The following is a 22,547-nucleotide window of genomic DNA, read 5'->3' as shown; positions in this document are numbered from 1 at the left end:
TGCCACCTGGGAAACCCATAGTTCTCTCATACTCTGTCCCAAAACTTTATGTTCTTCACCTCCTGCTGTCTTACTTCTCTTGGATACACATCTCATCTCCCAGTATCAAAGGAATATGGAGGTCATGGGTGTCATCCTCAACTCCATCACATCCCACGTCCAGCCAGTCGTCAAAGTCCTATACATGGGACTCACCTGGTGGTCCAGTGGTTAAGACTCTCTGATTCCACTTCACTGGGCACAGAACTAAGATCTGGTCTCAGAACTAAGATCCCACATGCCACACAGCATGGCCCCAAAACAGACAAACAAAAGTCTCATAAAAACTCCTTCTTAAATATTTTTTCTTCAGTTGGTTTCTTTCCCACTGGTAATATTAGTGATTAAGAAAATGCTTCCCAGTTCAACTACCTGGATTTAAGTCTTAGTTCTGGCCCTTCCGTTTGACCTTTAGCCCTCAGTTCCCTCGTCTGTAACAGAAGAATGAGTAATGGTACCCACCGTATTAGATTATGGTCAGAATTTAATGAATGTATGAAACTGGACATTTAAAACATGTCCACAGGTTCTTGACACTCCTTTCACTAGGTAGTGGAGCCTGCCACTCTTGAGTATAGGCTGCAGTTTGTAACTTGCTCCTAATCAGTAGCTCGTGGTACAGTTGTTGCTGTGTGACTTCTGAGACTAAGCCATAAAAGGCATTGAGGATTCCGCCTCCATTTCTCTCTTGCATGGCTCACCTTGAGAGAGCCCAGCCACCACGATGCGACAGCAGGGAAGCAGCCAGCAGAGAGACCCAAATGGAGAAGAACCAAAGCCAAACAAATCAGCGCCATGTGAGACCTATCTTGGAAGACCGTCAGCTGCAGCAAACCTTCAGGTGACTGTTGCAGCTGGCCACCATGCCAACTGTAACTTCATGACACCCTGACCCAGAGTCAGCCAACAAAGCCATCAGCAGATTCCTGACCAACAGAAACTATGTCTGATGGTAGGATTTGTTGTTTTAAGCCACTAAAGTTTGGGGGGGATAATTTGTTATGCAGCAATAATAACAATGTAAATGCCTAATAATAATAATACAAATGCCTAATGAGTTTAGGGTAGTGCCTGGCACATAAGAAGCACTATAAATGTTTGTTATTATTGATGGTTTTTACTGTTCATGTTGTTGTTACTGAGATGGCATATTTTACATATTTTTTATAAGAAGCACACTGAATATCTCTTTATGTAGTTGTTATTCTTAAAGTCTGTGAAATTGAGATAACATATCATAAAATTTACCATTTTAACCATCTTTAAGTGAACAGTTCAGTGGCCTTAAGTACATTCACATAATTGTGCAATGTCTCTATAACTCTCTTCATTTTGCAAAACTGAAACTGTACCAATTAAACAAAAACTCCCATCCCTCCCTCCCTTCCTCTAGCCCCTGGAAACCCCCTATTTACTATTTCTATGAATTTGACTACTGTAGGTACCCCATATGAGTGGAATCAATGTTTGTCCTTTTATGACTGGGTTTTTTCATTTAGCATAATTTAGCATAATGTCCTCAAGGATCAGCCATGCTGTAGTGCGTGTCAGAATTTCCTTGTGTTTCAAAATTATATGGCAATTATTTATTTATTTTGAAGCATAGTTGACCTCCAACACCATGTTAGTTCCAGGTGCACAACATAATGCTTTGGTATTTCTATACATTACAAAGTGGACATCACAGAATTTCCTTCCTTTCTAAAGTTGAATAATATTTTTAAATATACACTCTGTTTTCTTTATCCATTCATATAGTTGGGTTGCTTCCACCTTTGGGCTATTGTGAATAAAGCTACTATGAAAATGGGTGTATACACACATCTCTTTAATACCTTGCTTTCAGTTCTCTTGGGTATACATCAAGAAGCAAAATTGCTGGGTCATATGGTAAGTCTATTTTTAATTTTTGGAGGAAATGCTGTACTCATTATTAGAGTGACTGTTCATCCTCTTTTATATCTTGGCTTTTTTTTTTTTTTTTTTTTGGCCAAGCAGAGTGGCTTGTGGGATCTTAGTTCCCTGATCAGGGATTGAACCCATCTTCAGCAGTGAAAGAGCCTAGTCCTAACCACTGAACCACAGGGAATTGCCACATCTTGCATTTTTCACTCAGTGATACATCTTGAAAGGTTATCCATATCTTTAGATCGAACTCACATTTTCAAAAATAAATGTTTGGCAGTATGTGTATGGAAAAGTGCACAAATCATAAGTGAACAGCTGAATTAAATTTCATTAACTGAACACACCTGGTAACCAGAACTCAACTCATGAAAAGAACATAACTAGCCTCCAAGGATGCCCTTCATGCCTCATCCAGTATGCCCCCAAGGGAAACCACTAACTGGACTCCTAACAATATGCATTAATTTTGCCTGGTTCTGTACTTTATATAAATGAAATCTCGCAGTATGTATTGCTTTGTGTCTGCCGTCTCTTGCTCAGTGCCTTGTGAAATTTATTCCATGCCATTGCACGTGGCTGTAGTTCTTTCATTCTCACTGCTATATAGTTTCCTCTGTGTGAAGATGCTATACTTTATCCATCTGTTGATGGAAACCTGTTTTCTGGTGGACATATGTTCATATCTTATTGGACTGGAATTGCTGGGTCATTAGGTGGCTCACTAGTAAAGAATCCACCTGCCAATTCAGGAGACCCAAGAGACATGAGTTTGATCCCTGAGTTGGGAAGATCCACTGGAGAAGGAAATGGCAACCCACTCCAGTATTCCTGGAGTATACCATGGACAGGGAAGCTGGGTGGGCTACAGTCCGTGGGGTCACAAAGAGTCAGACATGACTAAGTATGCACACGCACACACAAGGTATGTTCAGCTATAGCAGAAACTGCCCAGGAGTTTTCCTAGTGGTTGAACCAATTTGGATGCTCATTCAACCTAGTGGTTGAACCAGTTTTAGATGTATGAGAGTTCCCCTGCTCCACATCCTTACCAGTACTTCCTGGTGGCTTCTATCATTTAACCATTCTGATGGGGGTGTATTGGTAATACATTGTGATTTTAATTTGCATTTGTCTGATGATTAGTTGGGTAATTTTTTAAATGCTCATTGCTACCTTGGATTTTCTCTTTTTGTGAAGTTTTGTTCAATTTTTTCACTTGATTTTCTTTCCATATATATATGTATGTATATATACACATATGTGTACTCATATGTATACACATATACATATATTATATTCATAATATTATTTTAACAGTAAAATTCTCCCAAGAACTAGAGGGTTCTCCTATATAACCATAATACCAGTTTAACATTTCCCCAAGTATCAATTTAATATTGATAGAGAACTATCATCTAATTCATAGTTTATATTCAAATTTCTCCCATTGTCCCAATAACATACCTTGTCACCATCTGCTCTCCATCTGGGATCACACTTTGTGTTTATTTGTCATGTTTCTTTAAGTAAGTGTTAGTCATTCAGTTATGTCCACCTCTTTGCGACCCCATGGACTGCAGCCCACAAGGCTCCTCTATCATGAGATTTTCCAGGCAAGGATACTGGAGTAGGTTGCCATTTCCTTCTCAAGGGGATCTTCCCAACCCAGGGATCGAACCCAGGTCTCCTACACTGCAGGCAGATTCATGTTTCTTTGTGTGCAGGCTAAGTCGCTTCAGTCATGTCCGACTCTATGCAACTGCATGGACTGTAGCCCATCAGGCTCCTCTCTCTATGGAATTTTCCAGGCAAGAATATCAGAGTGGGTTGCCATGCCCTACTCCAAGGGATGTTCCCGACTCAGGGATTGAACCCAAGTCTCTTATGTCTCCTGCATTGGTAGGTGGGTTCTTTACCACTAGCGCCACCTAGGAAGCCAGTCATGTTTCTTTGGTCACCTTTAACCTAGAAGAGGCTGCCAACTTTTAGGTTTTTATGTTTTTGTTTTCATGACACTGACATTTTAAATATATTTAATCTGGCTGCATTAGGTCTCAGTTGTGGCATGTAGGCTCTCTAGTTGTGGCACATGGGCTCCAGAGCATGCAGGCTTCATAGTTGCAACTCACGAACTTAGTTATTCCTTGGCATTGTCCCCTGCATTGCAAGGTGGATTCTTAACCACTGGACCACCAAAGAAATCCCAATACTGACATTTTTTTTTTCCATTTATTTTTATTAGTTGGAGGCTAATTACTTTACACCAATACTGACATTTTTTAAAAGTTCAGATCAGATACTTTATAAAGTGTCCCTCTATTTGGCTCTGTCCCATGTGTTCTCATGATTAGATTCAGATGATGCATTTTTGGCAGAAGCATCGTAGAAATGATGTCATGTCCTTCCTTTTCAAGTGCACGTCAGTAGGCACACGATGTTGATCTGTTCCAATACTGGTGATGTTCACTTCTACCACCTGATTTAAGTGGTGTCTGCTGACATTGTTCGTTAATACTGTTTTTTTTCCCCTTTGTAATAAGTTATCTGTGGGGGGATCCTTTGAGACTAAATACATGTCCTGTTCCTCATCAAACTTTCACTCACTGGCTTAGGCTTCTGTTGATAATCCTGGCTAGGATTTCACGTTCAGTATTTCAGGACCATCACAAAGCCCAAGAACCCTGGAAGGGGCAGGGAGACTGTACAAGGCTGATGGTGGCCAGAGAATGTAGTGAAGTGAATAAATCTCTAGGGTGTGGGACTTCCCTGGTGGTCCAGTGGTCAGGACTTTGCACTTCCACTGCAGGGGGTGTGGATTCCATCCATGGAATAAAATCCTGCATGCAGCGTGGCCAAAAAAACCCCCCACAATTTCTAGGGTGGCCTACAGGGTCTGGGGGCCTCATATTGTTCAGGGATTCAGTAAAAATCAGTAAATTCAGCCTCAGTAAAATGTACTGATTCAGCCTCAGTAACAAAGGGAAGCTGGTAAGAATTCATGTGCCCATGCCACAAATAGGTATTGAAGGCTTGCTTTGCACCCAGGCACTGTTCTAGGCCCCGAGGCACAACAGTGAACAAAAGAGAGCAAATCCCAGCTCAGCTGCAGCTGGCACTGAAGTGGGGGAATTCAAACTACAAACAGCCAAAGCATGTAGTATGTTTCACAGTGATAAGAGCAAGGTTAAGGAGATAAAGAGTAACAGGTTACCTCTCCTGATAGAACAGTTCTGCTCCCTCTCCTCTTCTATCCTGCCGTGGGTCTCCCCGCCTGTTGTCAGCCAGAATCTCTGGCTGAGCCAAGTGCACTTCCAGACACCATCTGCTCTCCCTGGGAGTGGGGCCCGTGCCAACTCCAGCGTCTGGACTCTTGGCACGGAGCCCCAGAGCCCTGGAGCGAGAGAACTCTGGCCGGCCCCACATCAGGAAGGGAATCCTCCAGTTTGGCTGTCTGCGACTGGTGAGATGGAGGGCTTCCGAGAGACAGGGAAGCCAGTGCAAGCTGGGTGGCCTCCTTGAAGGAGGTCGAAGCCTGTAGCGTGAGAAGAGTCCCTTCATCAGACTGAAGATGATGGCTATATTAATAAATAATTCTATTCCTAAGCACTATTAAACACGTTCAGAGTACCTAGTTTGGGGCAAATGCTGGACATGTGTTATTGCACCTAATTGAAGTGCTTTATATATGTGGTCACAATCTAAGAGACAGGGAGTACTTACCCCATTTTACAAATGGAGAAACTGGGGTTCAAAAAGGTGATGCTATTATGCAGAGGTCACATAGCAAGTGCTTTGAAGAGCCTGGAAAGGAATTCAGGTCTGTGTGGGTCCAAACGGTAACTCATAACCACCGCCTGTACCACCTGATAACCAGCACACCATCCCTGGTCCACTCCCACCGCCGGCCCTTTCCCTGGAAGCCCCCACCTCACCTTCTGCCTGTTTTCACCCCTCTACGTGGGCCAGCAAGAAATACAGCCTTGAGTTAGAATCTGCCTGTGGGTCCTGGCACTAGTTGTTTACCTTGGACCAGTGAACTCACACACATCTCAGCCTCAGTTGCTTGATGTGCAGAATAGGGAGAGAAATCGAGAGGAATCCGTGAGATGATGAATGCAGCCCATCTAACGCAGGGGCAGGGCGTGGGTCACTGCACTCAGTGACCCTGCTGCGCGCTCTTAGGCAAGCTCTAACTCTCGGCTCCTGTTTCCTCCTGGGCACGACAGGACCACCACTGATAGTGCCTCTCAGGTCGTTCTCAGAAATAAACGTGTCCGTGTATATACATAACGTGTGTATGTAAAGCACTAAGAACTGTGCCCACAGTTAGCTGGGGTTGCTGCTTTGACTGTTGGGGAGCGGGGAGGGCGGTGGGCTGGAGGCGGGGCCAAGCCAGGAAGGCCCTGGAGAATCGGGGCGCCCCCTCCTCCGTCCTGCAGCTTTAGGGTCTGGGTTCGGGAAGTCAGGGCCCGCTGTTCTCAGAGACTCCCGCCCGCTCCTCCACACAGGGGGAGGTAGGGGTCCGCGCCAGGCGCTGACGTCGGCCTTCAAGGCCCCATCCCCGGGCCTCCACGGAGGGCGGAGCCCAGGAGCCCGTCGCCCCGCCCCCATCCCCGCCCCCGCGCGCTGCGGGCCCGGGGTGCTGAGAGGGGCACCGGGCTGAGCGTGGGAACCTCGAGTCCGCAGCCAGGCCTGGACCCCGGGGAGAGCGGGGCTCACTGAGTGCCCCCACCCTGGGCGGCAGGGTCGGGTCGGGTGTCGGTGCAGGGAACCCAGGAGGTCCCGGCCTATGGCTGTGGGCGGTGAGTGAGGGGCGCAGCTGCGGGCCGGGGGCACCACTTTTACCCCAGGTCTTGGGTTTGGGGACAGGGAGGCAAAACCTTGGCGAGGAAATCGGCTCAAGCCAGGTTTGGACTGAGGGCGGAAGACTTGGGGACCCCCCTCTCTCCCCGGGCGATCGTGAGGGCCAGAAGAATATTCTGTGGCCGAGTGGAGTGTGTGATGGGTTGGTGGTGTTCTGGGGGAGGAGTGCAGCGGTGGATTCTGGTCAAACAGGAGGTGTCTGGGGAGCAGGTGGGTGTGGGTCATGAATGTGGGTGGAGTGAGAGAGGGGTGTGTGGACCCTGGTGTTTGGGGCAGGTGTGCAGGGAAGTGATGGAAACGGGAGAGGGTTCCATCTGCATGTGTGGGAAGCTGGTGCATATAGGTACATCTGGGGAATTCTGATGTTGAGGGGATTAGGATGAATGTACGAGGAGTTGTTTGGGGTGAGTGTGTAAGAAGGTTGCAGGCCTCAGAGGGGTGTTTCTTGGGAGCTCATGTTGTTTGGGGCAAACTCCCTTGGGACATGAGTGTGCACAGGTGGGGGCTGGGCTTGCCTGGATGGGTATGTGTGGCAGGGGACTTGGGTATTGAGTATGTAGGCTTGGGGGGCACAGGGGGTGTGTGGACTAAACATCACTGGGGATGGCTGTGCTGGAGAGGGATGGTAGGGTGAACCCAGGATGGGTGTGTAGTTCCTGGGCCAAGTAAGTGTGTAAAGCATGGTTTGGAATAACTGTGGAACAGGTATGTGGTTTTGCCCTGAGGAGAGAGAAGCCCAGAACTGAATGTCCAGATTCTTGAGTGTTTTTTCTTTTTTCACAACTTGGACCATCCTCTTTAACTCTTTTTTTTTTTTTTTTAAATTTGGCCATGCTGGGTCTTAGTTGCAGCACGCGAGATCTTCAGTCTTCATTGAGGCATGTGAGATCTAGTTCCCTGATCAGGAATTGAACCTGGGCCCCCTGCATTGGGAGTGCAGAGCCTTAGCCACTGTACCACCAGGGAAGTCCCTCTTTAACTCTTTAGACCTCAGTTTTTCTATCTGTAAAATGGGTCTTAGAATGGTTCAGCCACCTAGTTTCTGCCTGGAGTCTCTCCAAAGCCAGGAGTCAGGGGAGGGATGAAGGTGAAACTGTTAACATTGTCTTGTCTTTTCCCTTCCCCTAGGAAGGAGCCTCTCCCCAGCCATGGAGAACGCCAGTCTTCGAGAGCTCCAGCAGCCCCTACTGGTGGGTGGTGAGCTTCCCATCCAGAAGTCCAGTGAGCCTGAGCTGGGGCCTCCCTTTCGAGAGACAGCCTTTGCGGAGTCGCTGAAGGGTTGGCAGTTCCTGCCACCATCTCTTCCTTCTGTGAGTGCAGGACTAGGGGAACCAGGGACCCCCGACTTTGAGGTAGGAGCAGCACCACTAAGGAAGGCTCCCTAGTGGGAACTGGGGGAAGGGGCTGGAGGGAAACCCAGCTGGGGCCAACATCCAGCAGGCTGGCAGGTGGAGTGCCCATCTTTGGCCTGGAGTCTCACCTCCCAACTGTGTGCATGTTCCTGGGTTTCCAGTTGTGGTTTTTCCTGTTCCTCCTCTCCCCCGCTTTCTTTACCTTTTTCTCCCCAGATTTGTCTCTCATCTTTGTTCTCTTTGGCTCTTTCTTCCCAATCATTTTTGACCCCCTTGTTTTCTCTCTGTCCGTCTCTCTAAAGGTGATACATCTCTGCACCTCTCTCTTTTTTTCTCCCCCCCCGGTTAATGTCATTTTTTTTTATCATTTCTTATTCCGTGTCCATATTCTGAAGCTTGTCTTTTATTTGCAAAGCATGGTTTTCCTGTTGCTACTGCTGTATAAGAAACCACATAAGAAAACGACAATCACTATCATGGCTCATGGTTTCCATGGGTTGGGAATTTGAGGACTTGGGTGGTTCTGCCTCAGGGTCTTTCATGAGGTCGAGGCCAGCCAGTGGCCAGAACTGGAACAGTCAGGGTCTGAAGCAGCAGGGGGGTCTGGTTGGGTATCTCTGTCTTAATGTGGTCTCAGGGCTTCCGCAGGAGTCACCCCATGTGGGCTGGTTTGGGCTCATGGCACGTAAGCTTCAGGACAGCACTCCAAATGTGCCTCCAGCCCTCCAGCAGGAGTGTTTCAACAAAGCTGAACCTGCCTCACCTTTTCTGACTTAGGCTTGTGAGTCGTGTGGTATTATTTCCACCACATTCTATCAATTATAGATGAATCATAGCCTGCCCAGACTCAAGGAAAGTGGACACAGACCTCACCCCTTGATGGGAAGATTATCAGTCACACTGGAAGAAGAGCCTGTGGGAGGGGAGGGGTGGTTATGGCCATTTTTAGTAACAGTCCGCCACACTGTGGCAGTAAGCTTCACTTTGACATGGTTATGTGTCTGATGATTCCAGTATTTGAAGACTTTCAGGGCCTGCTAGTTCTCCTCCACGGTTCCTACGTACCTGGTTATCTTTGATGGCATATTGGTTATTGTATTTGAAAAATGGTTTTGAGGGTTAGAAGGAAAGTACCTTGTCCAGAAAGGATTTGGTCTGCTTTTGTCAGCTGCCCAGGGGCACTGCTATTCAGAGATCATTTTTAATCTAGTTCACGGTCTGAATGAAAGATTAATTTTTCTGGGATTGGGAAATGCCTGCTGGGCAGAAGGGACCTTCTCGGTTAAATTAATTTTGATTTTCACTTCAGTTTTGGCCTTACAGTAACTCCTTAATGTCTTATGAGCTATTTGATGCAAGATTAAATATATACATTCCAACTGACTCATTGGAAAAGACCCAGATGCTGGGAAAGATTGAAGGCAGGAGAAGGGGACGACAGAGGGTGAGATGGTTGGAGGGCATCACTGACTTGACGGACATGAGTTTGAGCAAGCTCCGGGAGTTGGTGATGGACAGGGAAGCCTGGCATGCTGCAGTCCATGGGGTCACAAAGAGACAGACACGACTGAGAGACTGAACTGATATATATATATATATATATATATATATATATATATATATATATATGTTAACCTAGAACCTGTGGTTTCAGCAGGCAGGTTTGTCCTAGTAATTCAGGCCACCAGAGCTCTCTCCTCTGATCTCCATCTTTTTGCAGGTTCCTGTCCCCATTGGTTTCTGTGTGTACTTCAGGATTTTTAACTCAGGGCTTATGAGCAGCTGTAGTACCCACCCGTGGCTGGACCTGTGAACTTCTTGAAATTGAACTCAAAGCTTTTGAGCGTGGGTGAGGTTTTTCTCAGGAGGCAGGGTCCAAAGCTTCCCCTCGGAGGCATCCAGGATATAGAGGGGTCACAAGTCTATCTCTGGGAACCTTTCTCTCTCTTGGTGTCTCTGGGGGCATGGGGAGCAGAGCAGTGGGGCAGGGAAGGGGGATGGAGATGGCCACTCAGGCTGTCTCTTGCCCATAGGATGTCTCATCCAGTGACAGTGACTCGGACTGGGATGGGGGCGGCCTCCTCTCCCCGCTGCTACCCCACGACCACCTCGGCTTGGCCGTCTTCTCCATGTTGTGCTGTTTCTGGCCCTTGGGCATCGCCGCCTTCTGCCTGGCCCAGAAGGTCAGTCTCTGGGTGGGGTTGAGAGGAGACTGGATATAAAAGAGAAAATGGCATTTGAAAGAAAACAAATGAGAGGAGCCCTGCTTGGGTGGGTTTGGGGGGGGGGGTACAGGTTGGGAAGTGATGAAGAGGATTCACGTAGAAATATTCAGGGGTGAAACAAGGCGTGTTTGTCACAGAGGGGAGTGCAGAGTGAGCTCCACTCCTAGGCCCACCCCCCCGGCCTCTGGTAAGGTGGTGGTCAAGCCACTTAACCTCCCTGTGCCTCATTTTCCTTATCTGTAAAATGGGGATGACTAATTCGTACCTCAGGGTCATTGTGAGGCTCAATGAGTTGGAACTGTGGCATATAGTAATATATGTCTATTTTTATTAGTCGCCCAGTAAACCCAGTGCCCAGCTGTGCCTGACCCACGGTAGCTGCTGGCTGTTTTTGGAACATATGAATACAAGGGTGTGGGGGATGGAGGAGGGATGGGGCTGCGGGAAGCAGGGTGGGATGAGGGGACGCCTGAGTCACCGCTGCCCAACGCCTCTACAGACCAACAAGGCTTGGGCCCAGGGGGACGTCCAGGGGGCAGGGGCCGCCTCCCGCCGAGCCTTCCTGCTGGGGGTCCTGGCCGTCGGGCTGGGCGTGTGCACGTACGCGGCCGCCCTGGTGACCCTGGCCGCCTACCTCGCCTCCCGGGACCCGCCCTAGCTGCCCCTGCGGCCCCCGCTGTGAACCCAGAGGCCGGCTGCCCAGCACGTCTGCGGTTGGAGTGGAGAGTCCTGGTGGACGGGCGGCAGCGGCGGCATCCAGAAACGGGAGTGGGCTGGGCCGCCCCCTCCCTCCCGCCTTCCTGGAGGCCGCAGAGAGCGATTAAACACCAGACACTCTTGCCGCCAAACCTGTGTCTGTCTGAGTGTGTGGGCAGGTGGACAGACGGGGCCAGAGTGACAGGCTGTCCCCCGGGGTGTTCCTGGACACCTCAGAGCCAGAGAAGGGAGAATCCATGGAGGCTCGGAGGGCTCCCAGATGGCAGAATATTCTCTCAGAACACGGGTGGTGGGCAGGGAATTAGGGAAAGCGAGGTTCCAAGTCCTTCCTCCTCTGAGTTCACTGTGTAACGTGTGGTCTAAGCCTCACTTTTCCTCATATGCAAAATGGGACTGATTTCCCCCACAGCTGGAGCAGTTATAGACACCAAGAGTCGTACTGTCTACACAACAGTCTCCTCCTGAGTCCCTTTAACAGCAGCGGCAGAAATCCAACTCTTACACAACAAAGGGGAGGAGAACAGAGAAAGAACTGGATTCACGGTGTCAAGTGAAATGGTCTGGTCTCCCCATCTCTTGGCTTCCATTGTGCAGGCTCCCCCTCCTGGGGGAGGAAAATGGGAGTGGAAAACTCTGGTGCCACCAAGGTTGTCTTTGCCAGGCACCCTCTCATTGGCCCACCTGGGGTCCATGGCAGCTGCATCCCACGGCCTGAGATTGGGATGGCTGGAGCCTCAAAGTGCTAGCAGGCAAAATGGCCCTGTGCCTAACGTGCTTGTCAGATACATTAAATGGGGCCTGAGGGAGTTCTCAGGTGGTCCGGCGGTTAAGACTCCACACTTCCAATGCAGGGGATGGATGCCATCCCTGGTTGGGGAACTAAGATCCCACATGCCATGGCCACCCCCGGCTGGATATTATCAAGTAATGAAGTGAGAGCTGTTTAGTTTTCTTCACTCCACTTAACGCCATTTTGGGGTTTCCCAGGTGGTGCTAGTGGTAAAGAAAATGCCTGCCAATGCAGGAGATCGAAAAGACGTGGGTTTGATCCCTGGGTCAGGAAGATCCCATGGAGGAGGGCATGGCAACCCACTCCAGTATTCTTGCCTGGAGAATCCCATGGACAGAGAAGCCTGGTGGACTACAGTCCATAGTTGCAGAGTGGTGCACTATGAAAGCATGCATAGGCACACTGCCATTTAATCCTGCTAGAAGAAAACATTATTCACTGTCTACGCTCTCCTGAGCATTTTCACGGAGTGTAATTTCAAGCTATTTATGCATTTCCTTGGTTACTGGGGATGAAAATGACACCTGCCCAAAGGGGCAACTGTGAGTCAGTGCACCCATGTGAAGCTGCAGCAAAGGCCCCCCTCCCACAAACAGGGGTCATTTTGTCATTTTCACCATAAACCCCCAAACGCCAGTGGCAGACAGGATCTGGCAGGCATGTGGCCCACCTGTGGGAATGTTTTTCCTTGCAGAATGCTGCATCTTCTTGGCTCCTGCCCCCTAAATCTGAGGGTGGGGATCAGTCAAATCAGAACTGAAAACATACCTGTTTCCAGAAGCCCCTTATGGGGTGCTACCACCTGACTGAGAACCAACAGGCCTTGGCCACTTCCATTCACTGTCGGGGACCTGAGGTCCAGAGTGTGCTGAGTCTCTTGGGGTCTGAATAGTGGGGGCTCTGGGTCTGGACTCTGAGCAAGGACGCATGTTCCACCCTAACTAGCTAGTGACCTCCGGTAGTTAACTGGCTCCTAAGGTTGTTTCCTTACCTTAAAATAGGGACCGTAACAGCCCCACCTCAGGGGGTTGCTGGATAAAGGCAGTGCTCAGAGGCAGATTGCCCTCCAAGGCACACGAAGCCCGTTGTCTCCCTGACCATCTCTTCCCTCCCTACCGCCCTCCTTTCCTCTGCTCCAGCCACACCAGCCATCCTGCTGGTCCCTGAACCTCTGCCTATCTCTGCCAAGGGGTCCTCCCCCCACGTGTCCATGAGTCTCTAAGCTCATCCCTGGCTTCCTTCTGGACTTCCCTTGGATGCCCCCTCTCCACAAAGGTGTCCCCAACTGATGTATTGAATCTGTCCCCTTCCCTCACCATGAACTCACCTAAACCCCCCTTTAAAAAATTTTTTGTATTGTTTTATTTTTTAAATAGCATCCACCATCCAACACACACTACTGTTATTTGTCTATCACCTCACCGTTCCTCGAACCTGGGCCTCATTCACTGCTGAGGCCTTAGCACCCAGCAGGCTTTGCACACTCTAGCTGCAGTCTCGGCTTCCTGGGGCTGTTAGAATGAGTAGCTTCATTCAGTGAGTGCACTACCCTACCAGTGTCTTCCTGGAGTGGGGTGGGGTCTGTGCCCATCCCCCATGCCCAGGGAGGGGGCTAGCTAGCCACTTTTTTCTCGCCAGGGCCGGCCTGCTGGCTTCTTTGACGCTGGAGGTGGCGGGAGGGGCGGCCTGCCCTGGCTTGCCTCAGCTCTTGGAGTAACGCCTCTGCAGTGATTCCCGGTAGAAGCGGAAGACGTGTGTGGAGGCAGTCTGGGCCGCAGCCAGGCACTGCTGGAGCTGGGAGGGGAGAGGGGGGTCAGTGCCGGGGGCCCCACCTGACTCCCAGAGCCCCCCAAACTTAACACCTCCCCTTCCACTAGGAGCCCCTCTCCCCAGGGGAGGGTGGTGGTGAGGGGGTTACTCCATGTGCATTCCCATCTTCCCCACTTCATGGCCTCCTTAGAGAAGGCTTCAGGGCTGATTAAAATAGCTCCAGGCCCTCAGACCAACAGCATCAGGCATCCTGCCCCCTGGAAGCATTCCCAGGCTCATTGAGCTCCGGACCCAGAGAGATTGGAATTTTAGACCCAGAGGCCCTGTGACTCCAAATACTCTTAAAAGCCATGGAACTCCAGACCCCAAATCTTTACTGCCGTGTATACCTGGATTCACAGGAGGGCCAGGTGGTAAATGTTCTTGGTGACCATTTGGTGCCAAACTCTGTTCAGACACCCCGAACTCTGGGGTGCAAGGCTCTGAGCTGAAAGCTGGGAGGCCTTCAAGTGCCCCATGTCCTGATTTCCACCTGAACCCCTCTTCTCATAAACTGAGAAGGTCAAATTCCCACAAAAGTTTCCATGGCCACAAAGTTTAAAAACTCCTATTTACAGAAGGGGTGCAAGGAAGGGGTTCCCCTTAAGCCTCTTAGAATAGTGACCAGACCTCATGTCAGGTGGGTGGGAAGGATCTGGCGTTTACCCCCAATTGAACAGTGGTACCTCGGCATCAGAGTAGAGCCCCTTGGTGGTGGACATCAGCAGCTTCCGTTCCACGCTGTCAAGAGCAAAGGTCAGGACTGCCCGGGCCTCCTAGGAATGAGAGGTACAAGGTGGAAGACCTGGGACCCTCCTCTCAGATATAATCACAGCTGGCCCCAAAGCCAGTGTGTGTTTGTGTGTGTGTGGGGGGGGAGTTGCTTTTTCTGCAGCCAGGCCCTCAAGTAGCAAGTATTATTTGAGGGGAGTCTACACATCACCCCCTCCCTGGGGAATTGCTCCCCATGTGATCCCATCACATGGTTCCAACAGGGCTTTCCAAAGCACAGTATCCTGCATCAGAGGAGCAGCCACAGTAATGGTCATCTCCCAGTGCCTCCCAGCAGTGCTCTGTTCTCTGGGGCTGGAAGCCAGCAAGCTGTATTCCCAGGTTCCCCTGCCAGTTTGCTTCTAGCAGGAATCTGGTGGGAGACAAGAAAGGAAGGAGAAAGCAGCATCCAGGTCCTCAAAGGAGTTTGGGGCATATCATCTGCCACAGTCATTATGGAGACGGGGCGGCTGTGGACCTCAGCAGCCAGGCAAGAGCCAGACTGTTTCCATTAGATCTGACTGTTCGCGTGTCCCCAACAGCACCCAGCAGGAGCTGGCTTCAGGCTTCTCATCTAGGGGTGGAGGGGGTCCTCCCTTCTTCCCTTTTGCTTCTTCAGCTCTTCCAATATGGCTGTTGTGACCAGTTCAATCCCCCCACTACTGTCTGAAGCCCCCAAGGGATTTCTTTCTGCTTTCCCAACTGGATGTGACTGTCACAGTCCTGAGCAGAAAACTGGGAATAACCGGAGCCCCAGCATATTGTGAACTTGAGCCACTGAAGAAACTCTGATTTTTTTGCTTTTGTTTTTGAACCTCTTAAAATCAACTCCCTTGTCACTTCAGCAGGTTAGAGCTGGGTTTCTAGCAATTGCCCAGAGGAACAGAGCAGAGCTTGCCAGCTGAGCCTGAGGTGGTACCAGCCAACTGTTTCGGAGAAGCGAGGCCCAGAGGAGGAGGAGAGGGAGGGTGCCTGCCCAGGGCCTTTCATCACCCTGCCCTTCATCCTTACCTTTTCCTGTTTAGCAGTAGGGTCTAGCATGAGAGTCCCATCAGAGTCCAGAGCACAAGTGACCCCACAGAAGAGGGCCCGCATGGGCACACCAGCGTCCACCAAGGCCATGCAGGCGGCATTCAGGCAACAGGCCAGGAGCTGAGTGCCACAGGCAGTGGTTAAGAGTTTCTTTTTCAATCCTTTTTTTTGGGACCACTCTATGTGGCTTGTGGCATCTTAGTTCACCCACCAGCAATTGAACCCGGGCCCTCAGCAGTTACAACGCAGAGTCCTAACCACTGGCTTGTCAGGGAATTCCCATGTTAAGAGTTTCTACTGAAGCTTGGTCAGCAGAACACATCCATGACTCTGGTTCACCAGGCCAGTGCCTGTGAACACCAGACATCTAACTGATCACACAAAGGCAGAGTAATCCTGGGATCTACTATCCTTGGGTTCCAAACCTGAACTGCTACCTCTAAGCTGTGTGACCTTGAACAAGCTACTTACTCTCTCTGAGCCTCAGTCAGGGATCACAATGATACTCAGCAGGTATGCACCTTCAGGGAAACAAAAGTCAGAAGCCTTTCAAGATAGAACAAGGAGGCAGTGGCAGAGCCAGGCCCGGGGCTGGGGAATCGAGCAAGCAGTGCTACCAGGTGACAGACTGGCAGGATGACGAAGGGAGGAGTTAAGTGTCCTCAGGGAGCCCGCAGTCCAGGGGAGAGGTGTGGCCCTGGCCCTGTGCAAGGTGAGCACAGGTCTGAGTCAGACAGCTAGCCCCAGCTTAGTTTCCTCAAGTCTTTCCTCCCCAGGGCCCAGCTTTACAATCAATCAGTCAGCCCCACCTCTGCCACTGACCCTCCATTATCTCCCATCTGTGAAGTGGGTTCACAGTGATCCGCTTCCCCCATCTGTGAAGTATCTGCCCAATGCAGGGCCACACACACACACCCACAAAGCTGTCTAGAAATGCCCATTTCTGGGCCTCTGCCTCTTGCATCCAAACTGCAGCCACATTCCAAGGATGAGTTGCTGAACCAAAGGCTCTGCCTGCTCTCAGGGCTCCTGCAGTGTTGAGCCTCAAATTCAAGCTCAGGATCAGAGATGAGGTCAATGGCACAGGCTCTGGAGTCAGAGAGGTGAATTCTGCATGTGAATTCAGCCTCTGCTGTCTTCCAGCTGTGACCTTGGGTAAGCGAACTCCCCTCTTGGCCTTGGTTTCCTCACCTGAAACATGAGACGAGGACCCAGCTGCTAGGGCCTTGAGCTCTAGAACCATGTGGCTGGGCACTGCCAGTTACTACAAGTGTGAGTTGTCCGCGCTGTATAAATTGCCTGCCACACAGTAAACACTCAAGCCGTGTTTGCTGTTCCTACAAGCTGACATCTGTCAAGCAGACGAGGAGAGGGTGTGTACATGGCCATCGGCAAGACGGGCAATCAATGAGATTCTGGAGGACTTCCTGGAGGAAAGGATACAGAGCCAGCATCGCTAACGACCTGCAGCACCACAGTTATGGAGGTGCGGGGGTGCAGCGCTCCCAGTACCACTGCTTCGCATGTGTTTCTGATCAGCCGCTCCCGGCTCTTCTCCGCTACGCCTGCAGAAATCAGGGGTGGGGTTGGGCTGTCAGGCTCTTCCTGTCCAGCTGGCTCACCTGTCTCCATATGCCCCACCCAAGCCTCCAGAAAAGGGCCTGCAGTCTCAGCCCGGGAAGATCTTGCAGGGATGACAGAGGAATCCCAGGGGGAGGAAGGTGGGGCTGACTGCCACCCACTTGATGCCCGCCACCTCCAGCGCCCACCAAGGGAGCCTCTCGGTGGCGGGGGAGACCCTCAGAGCTCTCCCATGTCATGCTGCTGTCCATTCTCATCCCAGTGCCCCCGGCCCTGGGGAGTGAGGGGGGCAGACAGTAAAAGGGTGGAAAAACAGATTAATGGAAAGGAGGAGAGATGGAGCCAGGAAAGAAATGAGGGGAAGTGAAGATGGAGAGAGACAGGGAGAAAAGTGATAGAGACGTACAGGCAGACAGCTGGCAAAAAAGACAGAAATAGCTGAGGGGAGATGAGAGGAGGAGTGGAGACCAGAAAGGGCAGTGACGGGGATACTGGGTGAGAGGACCAGTTACCAGGCAGACCAGTCTTCGGCCTCAGGATCACTTCCAGCGTGGCCTTGTTGAAGATCTCTTTGCTGACCTTCACCTCAGCTGGCCCATACACGCCGGCCAGGACGGAGGTATCCCCTGGGGAGACAGCGTGGGAGAGCTCACCCGCATCTTCCCTGCCTCTGGGGTCTGACACGAGGCACTTAACATGGTGGGCCCTGAGCTGGGTGGCCAGGGGTTACCACATCACCCTCACTCTGGCCCACCACTTGTTGGCAGTGATTCCTTGAGCATTTGCTTCCTGTCTCTGCCTCCACTTCCTCATCTGTAAAATGAAGATAACTACAGTATGTCCCTGGGACTTCCCTGGTGGTCCACTGGCTAAGACTGCGCTCCCAATACAGAGGACCTGGGTTCGACCCCTGGTCAGGGAACTAGATCCCAGATGCTACAGCTAAGAGTTTGCATGCTGGAACTAAGACCTGGTGCAGCCAAAAAAAAAACAAAACAAAACAAAACAAACACAAACACCTACAGAACATCCTTCACAGCTATGAGGATTAAATGAGATAAAAACAGAAACACTTAGGATGCTGCCTGCAAATTTGCTGAGGGCCCAAAGGACTTTAGCTACTATTATAAACTTTAACAGGAAGTTCTTCCTGAGTGCTAACCTTCCTCTTTCTTACTGCTACTAGTCCCAACTTCTCCTTCCAAAGCTTCCCCCAGGCCAAGTTCTCTTCCCTCTGGCTCACATGCCCAAACTCTGCAGCAGTCAGGACACCTGAGAAAGGGATGAATATCTAGGGCTGGGTCCTGACACCTGCTTATTTCCTCCTGGCTCTGTAATCTCAGCTGATTTTGCTTACTTCTCTGGGCCTCAGTTTTCCCATCAGCAAAATGGGTAGACTGGACTACAAGAGCAGCTCCAAACATTCCTGATCCTAACTCCCTGTAAGAAATACATTCTAGACTCAAATACATTTCAGGACCCAAAACTCACAGAAATCTGTGTGGATGTAAATGAACGGATGCCTCCCAAAACAACTCTTACTGTTACTGCTTTGATGTACTCGGATATTTTCTACTCTATCTCAGTTACAAAGAACCACTAAAGGGGACTTCCCTGGTGGTCCAGTGGTTAAGAATCCGCCTTCCAACGCAGGGGATACTGGTTCGATCCCTGATCAGGGAACTAAGATTGCACATGCCGTGGAGCAACTAAGCCCATGCGCAATTAAAACCTGACCTGACCAAAGAACAGAAATAAAACGGAAACAAAAAGAAAAACCCACTAGTGAACACAGTAGTTCTCAACCCTGTATGCACACTGGGCTCACTGCAGAACTTTAAAAAGATCTAGATGCCCAGGCCACTCTCCTAGAGAGCCTTAATTCTATTGCTGGGGGCTGGGGCTCAGGTACTGGGAGCCTCAGAGCTCCAACAGGCCATTCTAACGTGTAGCTGGGCCTGCAACTCGCAGTGGGAAGACATGGAGCTCCAGCACGGCTTCAGAACACAGGCCTGCAACCAGAATCACTACGGCAGTTCATTTAAAAATACAGAGGACTGGCATCCGTGGGTCGGGAAGATCCCCTGGAGGAGGACATGGCAACCTGCTCTAGTATTCTTGCTGGGATAATCCCATGGGCAGAGAAGCCTGGCTGACACGACTGCGCGACTAAACAATAAGGACAAAGAGGGCTGGCCTTAGTTGGCGTAGGTGGGTTCTGGGGCTTGGCATTTTTAACCTCACTGGAGAGTCTAGTGAGGGTTTGCAGAGGACCCTGCTGCAGGGTCCTGGGCTTTGGGGTTTTAGAACCTACAAGGGGCTCAGTATTTCTTTCTTTTTTAGAACACACAAGGGGCTCAGTATTTCTTAAATTCTAAGAACCTTTAGGTAGCTGCCCTAAGCAAGACAGCTAAGCCTGGGGAGGTCCCAGGTAGAAGCTTTTTTTTTTCTGGGGCTGGGGAGGGAGAGCTGCCATACAACTGAGGGACTCTTTTGGCTCCAGGAGAAGGGACTTTGGAGACGGAAATTATCCAAGCAGAACTAGATCCGCACTGGATCTAGTAACTTCCTGTTACTCCAAAGGCACTGTCTGTGCTTCACCTGGGCACAAGAGTGCCTCCCTTCTCATCTTCCCAAGGCCATGGCTCTAGCAATTCCCTCCTCTCTGGGCCCCACATCATCTAACTCCTGGCCCATCTATCTTATCCTCTTATAGCAAAGCTCCTGAAGAGCTGTCTCCTCTCACTGACTCTTTCTTTTCCTCCTTGACTCCACCCCTCCACTGGAACAGTTTTTTCTTTTTTAAATTTTACTTATTATTTTTGGCTGTGCATTGGGTCTTCGTTGTGATGCGTAGGTTTCTTACTGCAGTGGCTTCTCGTGCTGTGCAGCACAGGCTCTAGGGTGTGTGGGCTCAAGTAGTTGTGACGCAAGGCATGTGGAATCTTGCTGGACCAGGGATCGAACCCATGTCCCCTGCACTGGGAGCTCAGAATCTTAGCTAGGGAAGTCCCAGAGTGACTCTTGGTTGCACCACCTACAACAGACAACCAAGTTGTCAACCCACAGGTCTAGCCATCCTCACATGATTCAGTCTTTCAGTGGGACCAAAACAGTTGGTTGGTCCTTACATTTCAAACACGTTCTCTGGGTTCCAGGTCACTGCCCTCTCTTGGTTTTTCTCCTACCTTACTAGTTGCTCCTTCTCAATGTCTTTTCCTAGTTCCACCCAGGCTAGAAGGCACAGGGCTAAGTTCTAAGTTCTTCTCTTCTCCATCTACATCAATTTTCTTGGTGATTCTATCCAATCAGTAGCTTGAACCGCCATCTAGAGCCAAAGGACCCCCAAATTCCAGTCTTGTATGTCCTATTGCTGAATCCACACTGCCATGGGAAAGTCTATTAGGCACTGCAAATGTAATGCTCCCAATTGAACTCATTTTCTCCCAGCACAGCTGGTCTGGGTAAAAAACTTTAGCGTTATCCCTGACTCTGTCATACCCCCAAACCAACCACCTGCAATTTGTCAGTTTTACCTTCAGACTCTCACGACCTGTACTGCTTCCACTCTAGGCTGAGCCACCCTCCTCTCCTCCTTTCCCCATGCCCTTTGCTGTCAACACTGCCGCCAAAAGTCTAAAACCTATAAAAATATATTCAGAGCATGTCACACGGCTCCATTCTCAGTCACCAGACTGAGGGGCAGGCCTCCATAAGGGGCAGTCCTCCTTACCTCCGCTCCACCTCTTGTCACTGCTGCAGGCAGCCCTGTTCCCCTGACTGTTACTCAAACACACCAGGCAAGTTTTGGCCTCAGGGTCCTGTGGTTCCTAATGCTTCATAAGCTTTCCTCTTGATCTCTTTGGGGTTTGCTCCCCACTCCACCCCAGCAAAAAGCCAATTTTAGGGGAAAAAACTGCCTTAAAAAATTTTTATTTGACTGCCCTAGGTCTTCATTGCAACATGTGGGATCTTCAGTTGGGGCATGCGAACTCCTAGTTGTACCATGTGGGATCTAGTTCCCTGACCAAGGACTGAACCCAGGCCCCCTGCATTGGGAGCTCAGAGTCTTAGCAAGTCCCATCTTTAAGTGTTTATTCAAAAGGTACCATCTCAGTTGATGCCTTTCCTGACCATCCTAACTAAGACTGCAACCCTCTCTGGCACACCCCATTCTACATCCTTACTGGATTTTTCTCCAGTTTTTTACTACATATTTTATTTATCTTTTGCCTGTCTCTCTGACTAGAATGTAAGAATGTCCAATCCGTTATTGCAGGGACTTTATTCTCAGTGCCCAGAACAATACTAAGCAAAGGTACATGTTCACTGAAAGAATGAATGAAAGCAGGTTTTGTATCTGGGTTTCAGGTAATGCCCTAGAGCAGGGTCTGAAGCATTTATGGGAGTGACCCTTAGGCCTATCTCCAGAGGAATATTTCCTTCAGAAGGGTCAGGGATTTGAGTCTAGTTTCAGAGTTGTTTAGCTAGGAAAAGGGGATATTTCCGTAATAGGTAAGAACTGCCCCAATCTTAGGGCTATAGGGAGATTTGTGTATCCCAGTCAAAGGGACACTTACCCAGGAGGTGGGGCTGGGGACATCACCATCAATATGAGAAGTAACTATTTGGATAAAAGATCCGCCACCGGTCTAGGGAGTAAACCGGAAGTGCTGATCTGACAGTCCACAGGGTATTTATGGAAACAAACAGGTTTGCCTCAGCCTGGGATGTATGGACCCAGGGTGCGTGTGTGGGAAACCGGAAAGGAACCTAGTCAAGGGAGACACCCGGTTAAGAAGGTTTCCCCTATTCTGGAGTATTCATTCTTTAGAGGCGGTCTGCCCTCTCCATTCTTTGTACTTAACAATCTTCTCCTTGCTAGTCTGGAGGAAGAGATATATGTCTACCTGCGTATGCAGGAGTATCCACCCCGGCAAGAACTGCACTAGTTCAGGAGAGATTTTTACCAGCTAACGCAGTACACTGTAACCGCCCCCCAAAACGAATACAACCTACGTAGTTCCTACCTTGCAGAAAAGAGGCAGAGCCATCAGGCCGGGACAACAAGTTCTGTTCGCAGGCAAAGTGCCGGAGGCTACAGCCGGGGCCCCGAGGGCCGTGCTCTGTCCCAGAATCAGCCCGGATCTTCGATTCAGTCTGCATTGCCCCCTCCATCACCCCGGAGCCCACGTGCAGCCGGGGGCTGTTGCTTCCGCCCAGAAGTGCGCGCTTGCGTACGAAGTGCGTACTCAGTACGCATGCGCCGACCCGCGGGCTCCTGGAGGGGCGCCCGCACGTGGCTCGGCGTTTACTAACAATCTGGGCCCTCCCACTCCCGCCTCGGAAGTCTGGGAAAGCTATTGGACAGAAGAGAAGAGTGGGCGGGCCTTGGCTTGAGCTCATCCTACCCGAGGCCCCCGGCTCTGAAACCCTGAGGCTCTGGACGGGTTGTCCTCT

The 22,547-nt window shown here is 50.2% G+C and overlaps 2 protein-coding genes across 4 annotated transcripts; one reads left to right on the top strand and one right to left on the bottom strand.

Moving 5' to 3' along the window:
• Positions 1-6,375: 6,375 nt before the first annotated feature.
• Positions 6,376-11,224, top strand: TMEM91 (transmembrane protein 91). Of its 3 annotated transcripts, none has more exons than XM_070450817.1 (4): positions 6,376-6,749; positions 7,939-8,120; positions 10,196-10,345; positions 10,887-11,224. In XM_070450817.1, exons 1-4 carry the CDS (start codon positions 6,737-6,739, stop codon positions 11,043-11,045), a joined length of 504 nt encoding a protein of 167 aa, XP_070306918.1. In that variant the 5' UTR covers positions 6,376-6,736; the 3' UTR covers positions 11,046-11,224. The 3 variants fall into 3 exon arrangements, with proteins under 3 accessions (XP_070306918.1, XP_020756001.1, XP_020756000.1); XM_020900342.2 differs by having other exon boundaries at positions 6,377-6,749; positions 7,939-8,162; positions 11,046-11,224; XM_020900341.2 differs by having other exon boundaries at positions 6,378-6,749; positions 7,939-8,162.
• A 2,008-nt stretch (positions 11,225-13,232) lies between these two features.
• On the bottom strand, positions 13,233-22,346 carry EXOSC5 (exosome component 5). The gene is made up of 6 exons (XM_020900346.2): positions 22,118-22,346; positions 17,600-17,713; positions 16,950-17,071; positions 15,486-15,626; positions 14,390-14,479; positions 13,233-13,688 (listed from the first exon to the last, which is right to left on the bottom strand). Exons 1-6 carry the CDS (start codon positions 22,263-22,265, stop codon positions 13,596-13,598), a joined length of 708 nt encoding a protein of 235 aa, XP_020756005.1. The 5' UTR covers positions 22,266-22,346; the 3' UTR covers positions 13,233-13,595.
• Between the last annotated feature and the right edge of the window lie 201 nt (positions 22,347-22,547).

This window comes from Odocoileus virginianus, chromosome 20 (genome assembly GCF_023699985.2).
Source record: "Odocoileus virginianus isolate 20LAN1187 ecotype Illinois chromosome 20, Ovbor_1.2, whole genome shotgun sequence".
Taxonomy (NCBI): domain Eukaryota; kingdom Metazoa; phylum Chordata; class Mammalia; order Artiodactyla; family Cervidae; genus Odocoileus; species Odocoileus virginianus.
The sequence above is the reverse complement of the archived record's forward strand: the minus strand, read 5'-3'. Positions and strand labels throughout refer to the sequence as shown.